General features: G+C 35.2%; 1 protein-coding gene across 1 annotated transcript in view; it reads left to right on the top strand.

Annotated features, from left to right (window-relative positions):
- LRP1B (low density lipoprotein receptor-related protein 1B) overlaps positions 1-13,151 on the top strand; it is a 1,318,888-nt gene that overhangs the window by 424,838 nt on the left and 880,899 nt on the right. The window contains exon 7 of the mRNA XM_011935709.1: positions 10,092-10,314. Within this exon, the coding sequence (XP_011791099.1) occupies positions 10,092-10,314 (223 nt within the window). The remainder of the gene's footprint in view (positions 1-10,091; positions 10,315-13,151) is intronic.

Genomic DNA, 13,151 nt, shown 5'->3' with positions numbered 1-13,151 from the left:
AGAGAGAGAGAGAGAGAGAGAGAGAGAAAACTTAGTATGTGCAGACATATGGCTAAGTCCTAAGCATATAATACTGAATAAAGCAAATATATGGCCTTTTGGATGTTGTAGTCTGCTTAATAGATTTTAAACAACTTTATATGTGTGTATATCTATTTTATGCAAGTAAAATAGGAACTAGTGTTATAAAATGCAGAATACCATGAGATTATGTCAGGTAGATCTAACTGATATTGGAAACGTAGAAAAGATCTTTCACAGGAAGTGACATCTAAGTTGAAAACTAAAGCCAAGGTTGGAAAAGCATAGCAGACATTAACTTCTAGGCTAAGGGAAAATGTATATGAAATGCAGAGAGGAAGAACATGCTTGGATTTTTAAAGGAACAGAAAGATGGCCAAGGTAATAGAAATTGAGAACAGCACCACTGGATTTCCAAGGTGTTAGGAGTGAGGAAAGATACCACTAGGTGAAACTGGAGAGAGAGGCAGAAACCAGCTCATGCTCACCATTGTTAGTAATGTTAGGAATGTAAGGTTTGATTCCTATTGCTCTCAGCAGCTATAGGAAGGTTTATAACATGTAATCTACTTTTCATGTTAATATGTTATCTTTGACTAGGATAAGAAAACTGGCTTAAGAAACTGAGATGTTGTGTAAATTTCCAAGCAACAGATGACAGTTACTTGGTTTAGGAAAGAGGAACAGAGAAAGAGGTACACATACAGATTTGAGATATACATTGAAGATATAACTGGCAGGATGTGGTGATAAGTTGGATGTAGAAGATACAGTAGAAGGTATGAAGGATAAATGCCTGGTTTCTGGAATAAACCATTGGGTAGAAGGAAGCGCTTTTTGCCCAAGTGGAGAAAAATGAAGGAACACATTTGGAGAGAAAGAGCAGGAATTTAATTCTAGGTGTGTTACATTTGAGATATACAAAAGAATCTTAGCAAAAGTGTCAACAAAACAACTGTGTTTATAAGTTAGAAATTTGGATGACAGGCTAGAATATTAGAGAGTTATTATAATATTAGTGAAAGTCATGGGAACAATCAAGATTGTCTATGAGAGAATTCTAAGATTCCAAGACTGAATCTGAAGTACTCCATTAGTAGAATTCTGGAACTGATATAGAAAGAAGAGGTGGAGAAAGTAATTGAGGAAAAACAAGTCAGGTAGGAGGAAAACCAAGAGAGTGCTGAGAGAGAGAAAAAAAAAAATGCCAGGAAGGAGAAAGTGATGAATTTGGCCTGATGCTATGGAAAGGCCATAAAAGGAGGCTGAGGAAAGTCCATTGTTTTAACCACATAAAAATAATTGGTAACTTCTGTAAGAAAAAAAAATTGAATGGTAAGGTTGGATGATGTATCATTGTGTCATGAAGTGTGCTTAAGGGGAAGAATAAAGTATATGAAAAATTCTATAGTGAAGTTTGGATGTAAATACAGCATGGAGAAAAAGGACTGTAAATGGAGGGTGGTTTAAGGTTAAGAGACAATTTTTATTTGTTTTAGAGTGATAATAAAGCAAATTTGTATGCTGAATATGATATTTAGTAGAAAAGGAGAAGTTGAAGATGCAGAAGAAACGGGAAGTAGTTGCTGAAGCCAGGTCTTAGAAAAAGAGACGGACTCGGTGTATATTTCTGCCCTGCATTGGACTAAACAAAAAGAGAGGATGCTTGCTTCTGTCTTTCAAGAAGAGAGGAGTAAATAATTGACCTAGAAATAGATAGATTTTAGCTGGGGCTGTAAGAAAACAAAGGATTTACCTTTCTGTATGCTCTAATTTCTGCAGACAGAAAGAGGCAATCCATCCTTCTGGAGTTGAGAGATGTGAGGTGAAGTGAATCAAAGGGCTGTGACAATGGAGAAAGAATGAAAAAGAAAAGTTGAAGGTTGGTGAGAAAGTTGAGAGAGTCAATGGGGACAGAGTCCCAATGAAGTTCAAAAGTGTTGCAATGGGAGTACCTGAGACTGATAGTTAAACATACAGTCAAGCGGAAAAATGAGATTCTGTGTGTGGTTGGGAAGACACGTCATTTCTAGTGAAGACAAAAAGCATACTATTTATCATCATGGGAATCTGTGGTTGAAGTGTACTGGAAATAAAAGGTCATAGGCACAGAGGAGGCCAAGGAAACAAAGAATAAAATTTTGGATTACTAACCCTGTAGACATATCAATATCTATGGGATACCGACTTCCCTGGTTTAGAGTGGTCAGAAAGACAGAAATCTGGTTACTGAAATAAAAATAACGACATACAAGAATCAGAAGATTGTAGATGATTCTTCAAGGATGGGTGCTGTCAGTGATACAACCAGTTTGTGAAACCTTCAGAAAGCAGTAGATTTTACCATTTGAGCATAATATTCTGGAACATTCAAAGTGTAATCTTATGATATTATGGAGTTTGAGCATGGAGTGAAAGTTTCAGAGTGCAGATCAGAAGGGTTGGGGTAGGAAAAGGGGCGGTTGGTTTGTATCAGTGGACAAAATGGTAGCCTGTCCTACACTTTAAGCAGAGACTTGTGTAAAGAAGGGTGAGAATGCTGCAAGATTTAGTCCTGATATTATCTAAAACAGAGGCGGGTTTATAGAGTTTCAATTACAGCCTAAGAATGAGGGATGCCTCACAGTCAAAATGTTAGGTCAGTGTGTCATTACCTTTTAGGCAGTTAGATGTGGCAGCTGCAGTGAAGTGTAGCCATGGGTGACAGGAATGAGCAAGTGAACATAAACCAAGTTGTTCTTTTCTTAGAGAATAGGGATGTGGAGTAAGGAAGGGGAAGTAGTGATGGATCATAAACAAATCAAGCTGTACAAGCCTTTCTCTTGCTGATAGGGCCTAGACTCCACCTCAGACAATGACAATCTAGGGAGAGGAGATGGTTAAGCATTTTTCCCACCATGTTTCAAACTACGTTAGACATTGATGAAATATCTGCGTGACATGGATAAAAAGAAAAAAAAATAAATCAATAATAAAAATGTACAAATCTTTCTATTTCTCCACACTTTTAGTGCTCTACTTTTACAGTGTCAGTTAACTCCTGGCTCTCAGGTTATGGAAAATGAAAGGCAAGTTGAAAGAAAGGCCTAAAAGGCTAATTTGCTTTCATCATAAAAAGGTGAATGAGAGGCAGTGTTGGGGTGAAGTGGGGATAAGGATTGCCTGCATTTGTATTCACCAGAGTTCAGCTAGCTTGATTAGGGAATGACATTTGAAAATCTGTGGTTTGAGTAATATATTGAATTTAAAAGAGATAAAAATAATTTTTCTAAATTATTGCCCATTATTAATGTTCTTCTTCCTTATATTTTCTCTAGTGACTACAGAAAAGATTTAAGATATTTTCAGTTTAGGCCAAAATAGTATTTCTTCATAAGCAGCATTTTGACTCAGTGCCAAAATAGGGTTATGAGGTTTACTTGTGAAGATTACAAAATGAGTCCTTAATTTAGAGTTAAAATTTTAATATGAAATATTCTCTAAAGTAGAATGATACATAGGAGTGAAAAAGAAATTATTTAGGCAGATAGTGAGGGTGAGAAAGCCCTTGGTAAGGTTTTCCCTTTAATGAAAAGCAACCCCAAATCTTTTTCTTTTCTAACAATGAGCAGCCTGTAAAATCAAGCTGCAGACATAGACAAGCAAGCTGTAAGCTTGTATGGGTGAATGCTGGCAACTGTGCCAACAGGAAAGGCTACTTGGCACTAGGCATGTTCAAAATGGTAACACCATCTTTCTTTCTCTCTCTCTCTCTCCTCCCTCCCTCCCTTCCTTCCTTTCTTTTTTCTGCCAACCACGTGTGCAGTCAGGAGTAGAACAGCATGGCCCTGACCAGGCAAAGATCCAATTTTCATAATAAGATTAGGGTGGGGTGGCCAGCTTCCTCTTGCACTACGCAAACGTCACACCTGGTCCAACCAATCTTTGGACCCTATGTAAATCAGATACTGCCTACTCAAGCCTGTCTATAAAATGCTGTGCACTCTGCTGTGGGCCAGAAGGCCCATTGGAGTACCCCTCTTTCTCACAGGAGAGAGAGCTATTCTCCTTTCTCTTTCTTTGCCTAGTAAACCTCCATTCCTAAACCCACTTCTTGTATGTCTGTGTCCTCGATTCCCTTGGTGTGAGACTATGAACCCCAGGTATTTAGCCAAGACAAGGACGCTGCTTCAATGTTTGCTTTGTTCAAAATCTTTAGAACACAATTTTTCTGAATCTTGAAATAGCATGTTAAATAATATGGAGGTTTAGTCATGGCATTTTGGCTTCCAAGTATAGAAACCTACCAACGTTAGCTCAAATACAGATTTCTTTCCTGAGAGGAATCGGATAATCCCCTGTGTTCACAGACCTAAGGACAGGAAGTAAAGATAGACTTCCTGAGGTCGGGAGAATCCCTCAATCAAGGGAGACATGGCTTCTTTCATCTTGCCTCTCATAGCCCCTTTACTTTGATACACAGGCTTCAGTATTTTTCTCTCACATCCTCCCATACTACCAGTTCACCTTACCTATTTTACAGCAGCTCTGCACCAGGTGGACCCCATACTTTGCGGTTCAGAATATTGAGAGAAAAGGTCCTAGTGACTTCTCTCAGCCTATGATTTGGTTTCACTGGAATCTCATATTCATTCTTGGTCTAATTATGAAGGAGGAGGAGAGAAATGGGATTATACTATTGCGCATAGGGCTGCCCCTCTCAGAAACACTAAACGGGGCAGGTTTAGGTAAATAAGGATGTTGAAAGGGTCAGCCACATTGTCTGACATATCCAATACATGTACACTTTTGGAGGAATCACTAGTGGAAATGTTTCCAGAATATAGAATAGCCAGGCGTCAGTGGGAGTCCACATGTCAAGTTTAATTTCTGTGTGTTTATGTGTAAACTAAAAACCAAGCACAAGAGAGATTTTTCAAACAACAAAAGTGAAATCCCCAAACAAGCAAAGATCAATAAATAACTGTCTTGAATAGTCTTAGCTAGACAGACAAAATAGCTTAATTGTTTATTATCCACATGCTTTAAGTGGCAGGAACTAATTGAATTTGAATTTAAACCTCTTATTTCAAAGACTCATTACTTTTTCAGATTTGCAATTGCATTTTAGAATTGCTATGCTAAATATTTAATATTCCTACTTTAATTCTAAATATACCTCAATTACTCTATATAATGTGGAAAATTACTTTCTTTTTCAATTTTTGTACAAGGCACAATGGCATAAAAAATAAGGTTGTATTGCTATTGATGCTATTTGGATAACATTAAGTTATTATAAAAACAAGAAAAAAATGAAGTTCATAGTGCAAACCTTTCTGAGGAAAATATGCATCACTTTCCTGAAATAAAAAGGAAAGCAGTTGTCTTCATTAAGACATAATTAATAAACATGGAGGGTTTGCCAGATCCTAATCATAGCAATGAGTTTTGAAATCTGGCAATATATGGTTCCCTACTCTTAGGTCTTACTCCCTTCTTAGCTAGTCCCTATTGTGTATCTTATGTAAAATGCCTTGTTTTTTTAACTTCATTTCAAAAAAATCTTGTTGTGTAACCTAGCTTTTTTTAAAGTTAAAAATGAATGATAAGTTATTTCATTTTGAGAATCTTTTGAAAATTTCTAAATTCTATCAGTAAGTTATAACCAACATTTAAGAGTTCAGGACAGGGACTGACTATGCAGTTAAAGGACATGGACAGAACTTTGATGTATTTAAATTCTCTTATTTTTTTTTAATTAAAGTACAGAAGCATTATTTAAAATGGATATCACTGGCAAAAGTAATTCTTATTTTTATCAGCTAAAAAAAAAAACATGCTTTAAGATATCAGTATGTGTAACAATTTCTTTCCTTTAAAGTATAGAAATAATTGGTGCCATAACTCTGTAAGCATGGTGCTCTGTCACTGTCCATGAGTGCTCCCTTTGTGACTTTTGATTTATGTTAGGCAAGTTTACCAATAATACTCCAAGTTTCTTACTATCCTCAACTGTATAAAACTTATATGATTGTAGTGAAACGGGGCTGCTCATATAATCACAAAGATGTCAGACAAAAACAGTTTCCCATATCTAATAGGATAATGAAACCAAAACAATAAAATGTTATTTAGTAGAGAAGCTGAATTATGAAACTGGGATGAATAATTGGAAATTTGAAAGAAATGTTTTCTTTTGTGAACTAGTATTTAAACATCTTAGAAATAGAGACAGTTGTTGGAATTTTGGTTTCTTTTAATATTAATTTTTGTTAGTGGAAACTAGAATGACATTTAAAAATAAATATAGAACAAGAAAACAGCAATGCCCTTTTTTGTTGCATAACAAAAAGAAAGTTGATAATACAGGTAAGAACAAAGAGAGATTAAAATAAAAAAGTATTAATACTGCTATCCTAAAGGGAATGGGGCATAGGGCTTAATTGGGACTGGTCTCCACAATCTACCATGAGTTTTCCAGGGAGAGTGCTAAACTGGGGGCCCTTAGTTCCTGGTGGGAGGAGATGCTGAAAAAGAGAGTAAGACCCTGGAAGTTAATAGAGTTAAGTGTTCAGAAAATATCAAATATGGTGGAATGAATGGGATTCCAAACCACCATTGTAATTCATTTTTGTGTAATTTTGGGGGTGAATCATAGGCTTTCCCACTGTTTCTAAGCCCTAGTGGTAGTAATAATAAAGTGCAAAATCATTGTATTTTGGTTTAAAAGGCATAACATAATCTAATTATGACATGACAAAAATCAGACAGATCGCAAATTGGAATATTCTTCAAAACAGCTCCTATCTACTCTTTGGAAATACTAACATCATGAACAACAAAACAAAGCTATAGAACTGCTCAACATTAAAGGAGTTGAGAGGAAAAGACGATTAAATACAATGCATGATATTGAATTAGATTTTGAATCAGAAATTTTTTCTCTAAAGAACATTATCTGTCAAAAGGCAAATTTGAATAAGGACTATACATTGTACACATTGCTAAAGGTATTGATTACGAGAGATATACTGTGGTTATGCAAGGGAATGTCCCTGCCTTTCTTAACCTTCTTAAGAGATGGATGCTGAAGTGTTTAGGAATAAAGAGTCATGATGTCTAGAGTTTACTCTGAAGTGGCTCAGTGAGTGTGTAAAATAGCCAACAGAATGCAATGTAAACAACTGGCGAATCTAGGTGAAGGGTATAGGCATTCATTCTACTATTCCTCAAAATTAAAAATTTTGAAATTCCAAATAACAAGTTTTTCAAAAATATGTGACATTTATGCCTCTGGCAAGGACTAACCATAAAGGCTTTGAACCTGTTCCGTCTGTAAAATACAAATTATCTGGTACTTTTGTGTCTCATAAGTATCCACGGGATCGTGGAGTTTACAGAGCACCATTTACTTGTCTATGATTTGGAAAAGTATTTTATAGAAAAGAAGAGAGTGATTTTTAACCCAACAACGTTTATATCACAAATGACATAGTTGAATTTTAAATATTTAAAAACCTTAGCTTGTGTTTACCAATTATAATACAGCCATGCCTCCACTAAAGAATGCCCTGGGAATGAAACCTTTCTCTGTAACAGGAAATTTTAAGCTAAAATCAAACACTGCTAAAAACAAGCACACAAATAAACATTCATATTATCATGTGACTATAGGTACTCAATACTAGTGACTTCATGGTCATATTGCTATTATTCTGTAGAACTCTTTGATTTTTTGCCTTTCAATTAAGAGTGAATAGAGCTCATCATAGTCAGGAATCGGAAGTCTGAGAAGGTTCAATTTTGATCAGTCATATATTTACATGTGTTTTTTTTTCATACTTGGCAGAAACTTAGAGCGTTATCTCAATCAGTTTTATCATGATTTAGAAAAAAATATGGGAATCAATTGCATCATTCTTGCAATAGAAGGTCAAAATCAATGAAAAATTTCTTGAAAGAATAACTTACATTTTCTGAACTCCTTCATCATCACCTGCTTTATATTCTTCCTCCATAACTAAACTTCCCAAACACAGGTGGCAAAAATTACTAGTATTTTACTGAATATCAGATTCAGTGACATTTGCTTAATCTATATTCTTCTTTTTTTGCTTTCTAAAGTGATTGACCCAGCCAGCCACTCAATTTTTTTATTCTGAAAATGTTCTCTTTTAGATGTCTATGAACATCTGTGTTACTGCTAACTTCTGACCTCCTTTACTCTTATTTCTCTAATAGCATACCTCCAAGATTGTCTTGAGACTCCTCTTTTTTTTTTTCAGGGGTCGGGAGATCTCATTCAATTAAGTCATCTCAAGATGACTTTAGAGAAGGCTTCCTCTTCAGACTCACCTTTCATGTTGTTAAGTACTATGTAAACAGTTGCAATTGCCTGCTTCATAATGCTATCTAAACGTAGTCTCTACATGTCACATGATAGCCAGAACCTTAATTTCTCCATGCCCATAGTCAAACCACCTGCACACCAACTCCTCTTCACCGCTGTAAAATGAACTAGTGAGAAAAAAATATATATAAAAGGAGAGGCATTATGAGAAAAAGTTTCATGTAACAAAAATAATGAACACGGTTCTACAGTAAATAAGAGTGAAACTGGGTACTCCTTATAGAAACAGAATAGCTATGAACAAATTGATTTATAAGTGAAGAAAGCAGAGATGCAGGAAGGAAGCAGGGAGAGACAGACAGACAGAGAGAGAGAGAGAGATGGAGGGGGAGAGGGAACCTGTGCATGCCAAGCAGTGGTTTGATCGTTTACCATGACAATGAAACTGCAGGATGTGCTCTTTTATTTATTCTTCACTAGAATGGAAAGATCTTCACCTAAATAGATAGAACTTGAAAAAATTAATTTTAACTGATGATAAACTGATCTTTCAAGAACATTTGGGGAAATATATACTTATAATAAAATCTAGCTTGTACTATTTCCAATAGTATGCACTAATGTTTAAAAATTAGTGTCTCCCACAGCAGAGAGAGATAAATGAAAATTAAAGTTTAAATAACATGTTTAAGCTTGAAAGATAGCCCATACTGTTAGATAATGTAAGTATGTTAAGAAAAGTAACTAAAAACTAATTCACCAAGTTTGCAAAATCAAATAGTTGATACTCTAGGTAATCTTAATATTGCTCAGTCACTGTAAATCGGATTATTCTTGAGATTGTATTTAAGTCAAGGCAAGATGGTCTTCTATTTACAAATGTAATTCAGTCTCATGAGTGGGTAATCTTGTTAAATATTGTCAGGTTAATTAAAATTGATTTGTGTTTACTAAACATAGTGAATACTAATCAAATATTAGACACTGAGGTGTTGGAGTTACATTTTAAACTTTGACAGACACCATTAGCGCTGCATGAAAGAATTTGTTGTCTCAGAGGTCAACATTGCTTTTCAGCCTTTTCTCCAAAATAAATATTAAGAAAAAATGAGAAGAAATGACCTATACTTCTTCAATACAATTTTGTGATTTGGGAATATTTGGGAGAATTAGGGATACTTTTGGGTGGGGAATTGATTATTTATGTTTTATTTCTGTTGCTACAAAGAGCACATTTGCTTTTCGGTCTGCTTAATTCCATTCCAGGTTTGCTATTCTCCACCACTCACAGCATCATTGAGCTCCGTATAATAACTTTTATAGGAGACAAACATTACCAGGCAATTTGAAAGGCAGGTTGAAGATAAAGGCTGATAGCTCACGTGCCCTGGCCTGGTGATTTGGCTCACTTCTGAAGCTTACACTGAATGTGGTCGATGTCCATCAGCTGTATGAGGCTTAAAGAAACATTTCTCCTAATACAAAAATAAACCCACTATAATCATTCATTTTGGGGAAATTTTACAGTTGTTGGTTAACCTGCTCCCTTATGCCCTGCAATATTCATTAGCAGATTTCTCTGTTTATGAGTGATATTATATGGAAATGGTTATGGGAAGCTAACAGATGTAATCACTGAAATAAATTAGAAGAAAAAGTTCTGTTTTTTACAGATGGCTCCATCAAATGTGCTTCCCTCCCCCACCCTCCGCTTTAACATTTAGTTTTCTTTCAACAGAAAACTTTTCTTTACTGACTACGGGAATGTCGCCAAAGTGGAGAGATGTGACATGGATGGGATGAACAGAACAAGGATAATTGATTCAAAGACAGAGCAGCCAGCTGCACTGGCACTAGATCTAGTCAACAAATTGGTTTACTGGGTAGATCTTTACTTGGACTATTTGGGAGTAGTGGACTATCAAGGAAAAAATAGACATGCTATCATTCAAGGCAGACAAGTAAGTACAATTTTGTTAGAAAATGCTCCTAGGGTAATACAATGAAAGGAATAATACAAAAAGGAAACCAACATTTGCAATATTGAAAATTTCTTGTGAAGTCGAGCTGCAATGAGTCATAAAAGTTAGAGTGTATTTCCTATATTGGAGAATGTTCTTTTCACAGTGATATTGTGATATTTCCACAAAATTGGAGATGCCTCTGTTACTCTTTCTCCCTTCTATTAAAAACAGATAAACAAGTAAACAAAAAACAAAGACAAAAATGCTATATTAGCAAAAAATCATTAAAATAGATCCGATTTTATGGCCTATTTGCTAAAAACGAATTTAAGTAGTTCATTCATGAGGAGCTGAACTATCATCTGTCCCCTGTGGCACTGGAGATACTTTTCTAACAAAAGCAAATGCCTGTTCCCAAAAGTACCTTTATTATTTTAATTGGTTTGATTAAATTTTGACTTCTGATGTGTTCAAATACTTCCTAAAAAGAGAATTCTGTGAAAGTCACGAAGGTCAAAATTCTTCCTAAATGTGTTGCTTTTTATTTTGCTGAATTACGTTTTGCAAACAATGCTCAGTGAATGCCTAAAAGAGATTTCTAAGTAGAAATCAGCCTTATTTACTATAATACCTTTAAAAATCTGATTTTATCTCACCGATTCCGCTTATTTTATGTGAAATTCTTAAGTCTATGGAGCTGAAATATGTGAATCTCTTTGGATTCTTTTGCAATGCAAGACAAGTATATTCTGTGATTATCCTTTAAAGTTACTTTTACTTTCTAATCAGCTTGAAAAATGAAATCCTTTCTCCTTCCTTGACAGATAAAGAGATGCACTAATCTGTCTGGGGTTGGAGGAAACCTGTTCAATGTTAAAAGTGGGCCAGTGCCTTCTCTCTCACCTTCAACTGCCCCAAAAATCTTGATTCCTTTCAAAGCTCTTAGTTACAACCTTAGAGGGCCTGACCTCTGAGAGGATTATCATGGCCCTTCTCTTTACTTATTTGCCATTAAAAAGTTAAACCTTGTTATGAAGATAGGGAGTTCAAATAATTTTCTTCATGACTACTTTAAAAAGTTTTGAAAGCCTAAAGTGTTTAATTATTCTTTATTTCCCCATGTCTGTTGCCTGTATTTTGCTTGTTCCTTAAACATATGCTAAGTCTGCCACTAAATAATCCAACATAGATACAGTTTTTGAAGTACTGGGGCTGAAGGCAAAATGGTTTACCTACTGCTCCAGGCTTCTCCTACCTCTGCCTAGGGGATAATTAGCAGAGGTGTTTATTTTAGGGGAAATAGTATTTTCTGAAGGAAGATAGGGACATAGTGAGTGAATTTTGCCTTTACTGGATGAACATATTTTCCACCTTGACCAATTGCCTCTTATGTAGCAGGCTTTTTCTCCTGGGTTATGAATTGGCAGTCACGTAGACAACAATGTTGATATCCCATCACCACAGGCTTCCTGGTTAATGGCCCCAAACTTTGAGCAAAACATGCATGAGACTAATGGCGAGGGAAGAATCTTGAGCTTGCTTATAATTTTTGTGGGACAAAGTATTATCCAAGTCAAAATTTGGCCATAGACATTTTTCGTAAATTTGATGTCAGCTAGGGGGAAAATGATATTAGTAAATACACACTTGACTATACCCACACATAAGTACAACACATGCCCATACTGTGGAATAACATGTACATAGAAAAGAACTATTTGGACTATAACGTGGAATAGTTCTCCATAGTAATTCTCATATTTTATGTCCAAACTAAGCATGAAGAAATGAGATAAAACCCAAGAACATCATGTAAAGCCGGTCTTCTTTTAGTCATATCTCATACAAGAAGACCAGAAATAGAACTAATGAGTCATATATGCTAGAAAGATAAATCAAATGTTTTTGTTTAAACTACAGAACTGGCAAGATTTTCTGGTTAAAATAGAACATTTTGTGATTTTTGTTCTATAAGTATTTTTATAATCAAACCACACGTACTTTTTCAAATTCTCTTAACTGCAAATCTATGTATTATAAGTGTGTGATGTAATGCCAAAAGTAGTGACAGATGCTTTTTCAACAAAATCTCTGTAGCAAGTCAATTGGCAACTTCACTATACCCTGGAACAGAACCATTTTAAATTAAGTAAAGGCGTAGCCAAAGGCAATGTGCCTAGCATGTGCCTTTTTATCAGAAAATCAGTACATGTATTCTTCCTTTTGCTCCAGGGGAAAACTTTCTAAGTTCAAGATGTCCGTTCTTCCCCATAAACCCCAAGACCTTTGCCAAAGAGAAGAGCTGGACTGTTAACTAAGAGTATGAATAGCAATAAACATCATAATTCTCAAAAGAAACAGTTATATTTCCTATTATAAATTGGCTTTAGAAATAATGCTATTTCTGAGTGAAATGTTGACATTTACTTACAATGATTGCAAATATGTAATTTCTTTATATATTACTTTCAGTGCTGGGGCAAGTGCTAGTCTAAACATAACAGGACAAAAAAATTGGATTTTGACTTTATAAAACAAACCTTCAGAGGTGCTTTCTCATTAGTCATTTCACAGGCAGAGCTATGTTTTTGCAGCTTCTACATATCCATTATTGTATAAACAAGTAACCCTGAAAATATCTCAAATTATATATAACAGTGTCATAGGAATATTATTGAATATGCTTGAAAGTGTTACTCTCAGAAGTCTTTGAAAAATAACTACTAAATATGCTTTCTTAGTGACACATGAATAAAATTATCTCCCTACATTTGGAACTGTTTTAAACACTACTACATAATGTTTTCTTTTCTTTTTTTTTTTGAGACGGAGTC

This window comes from Colobus angolensis, unplaced genomic scaffold (assembly GCF_000951035.1).
Source record: "Colobus angolensis palliatus isolate OR3802 unplaced genomic scaffold, Cang.pa_1.0 Scaffold147, whole genome shotgun sequence".
NCBI classification, from domain to species: domain Eukaryota; kingdom Metazoa; phylum Chordata; class Mammalia; order Primates; family Cercopithecidae; genus Colobus; species Colobus angolensis.
This window is presented reverse-complemented; position numbering and strand designations above follow the sequence as displayed.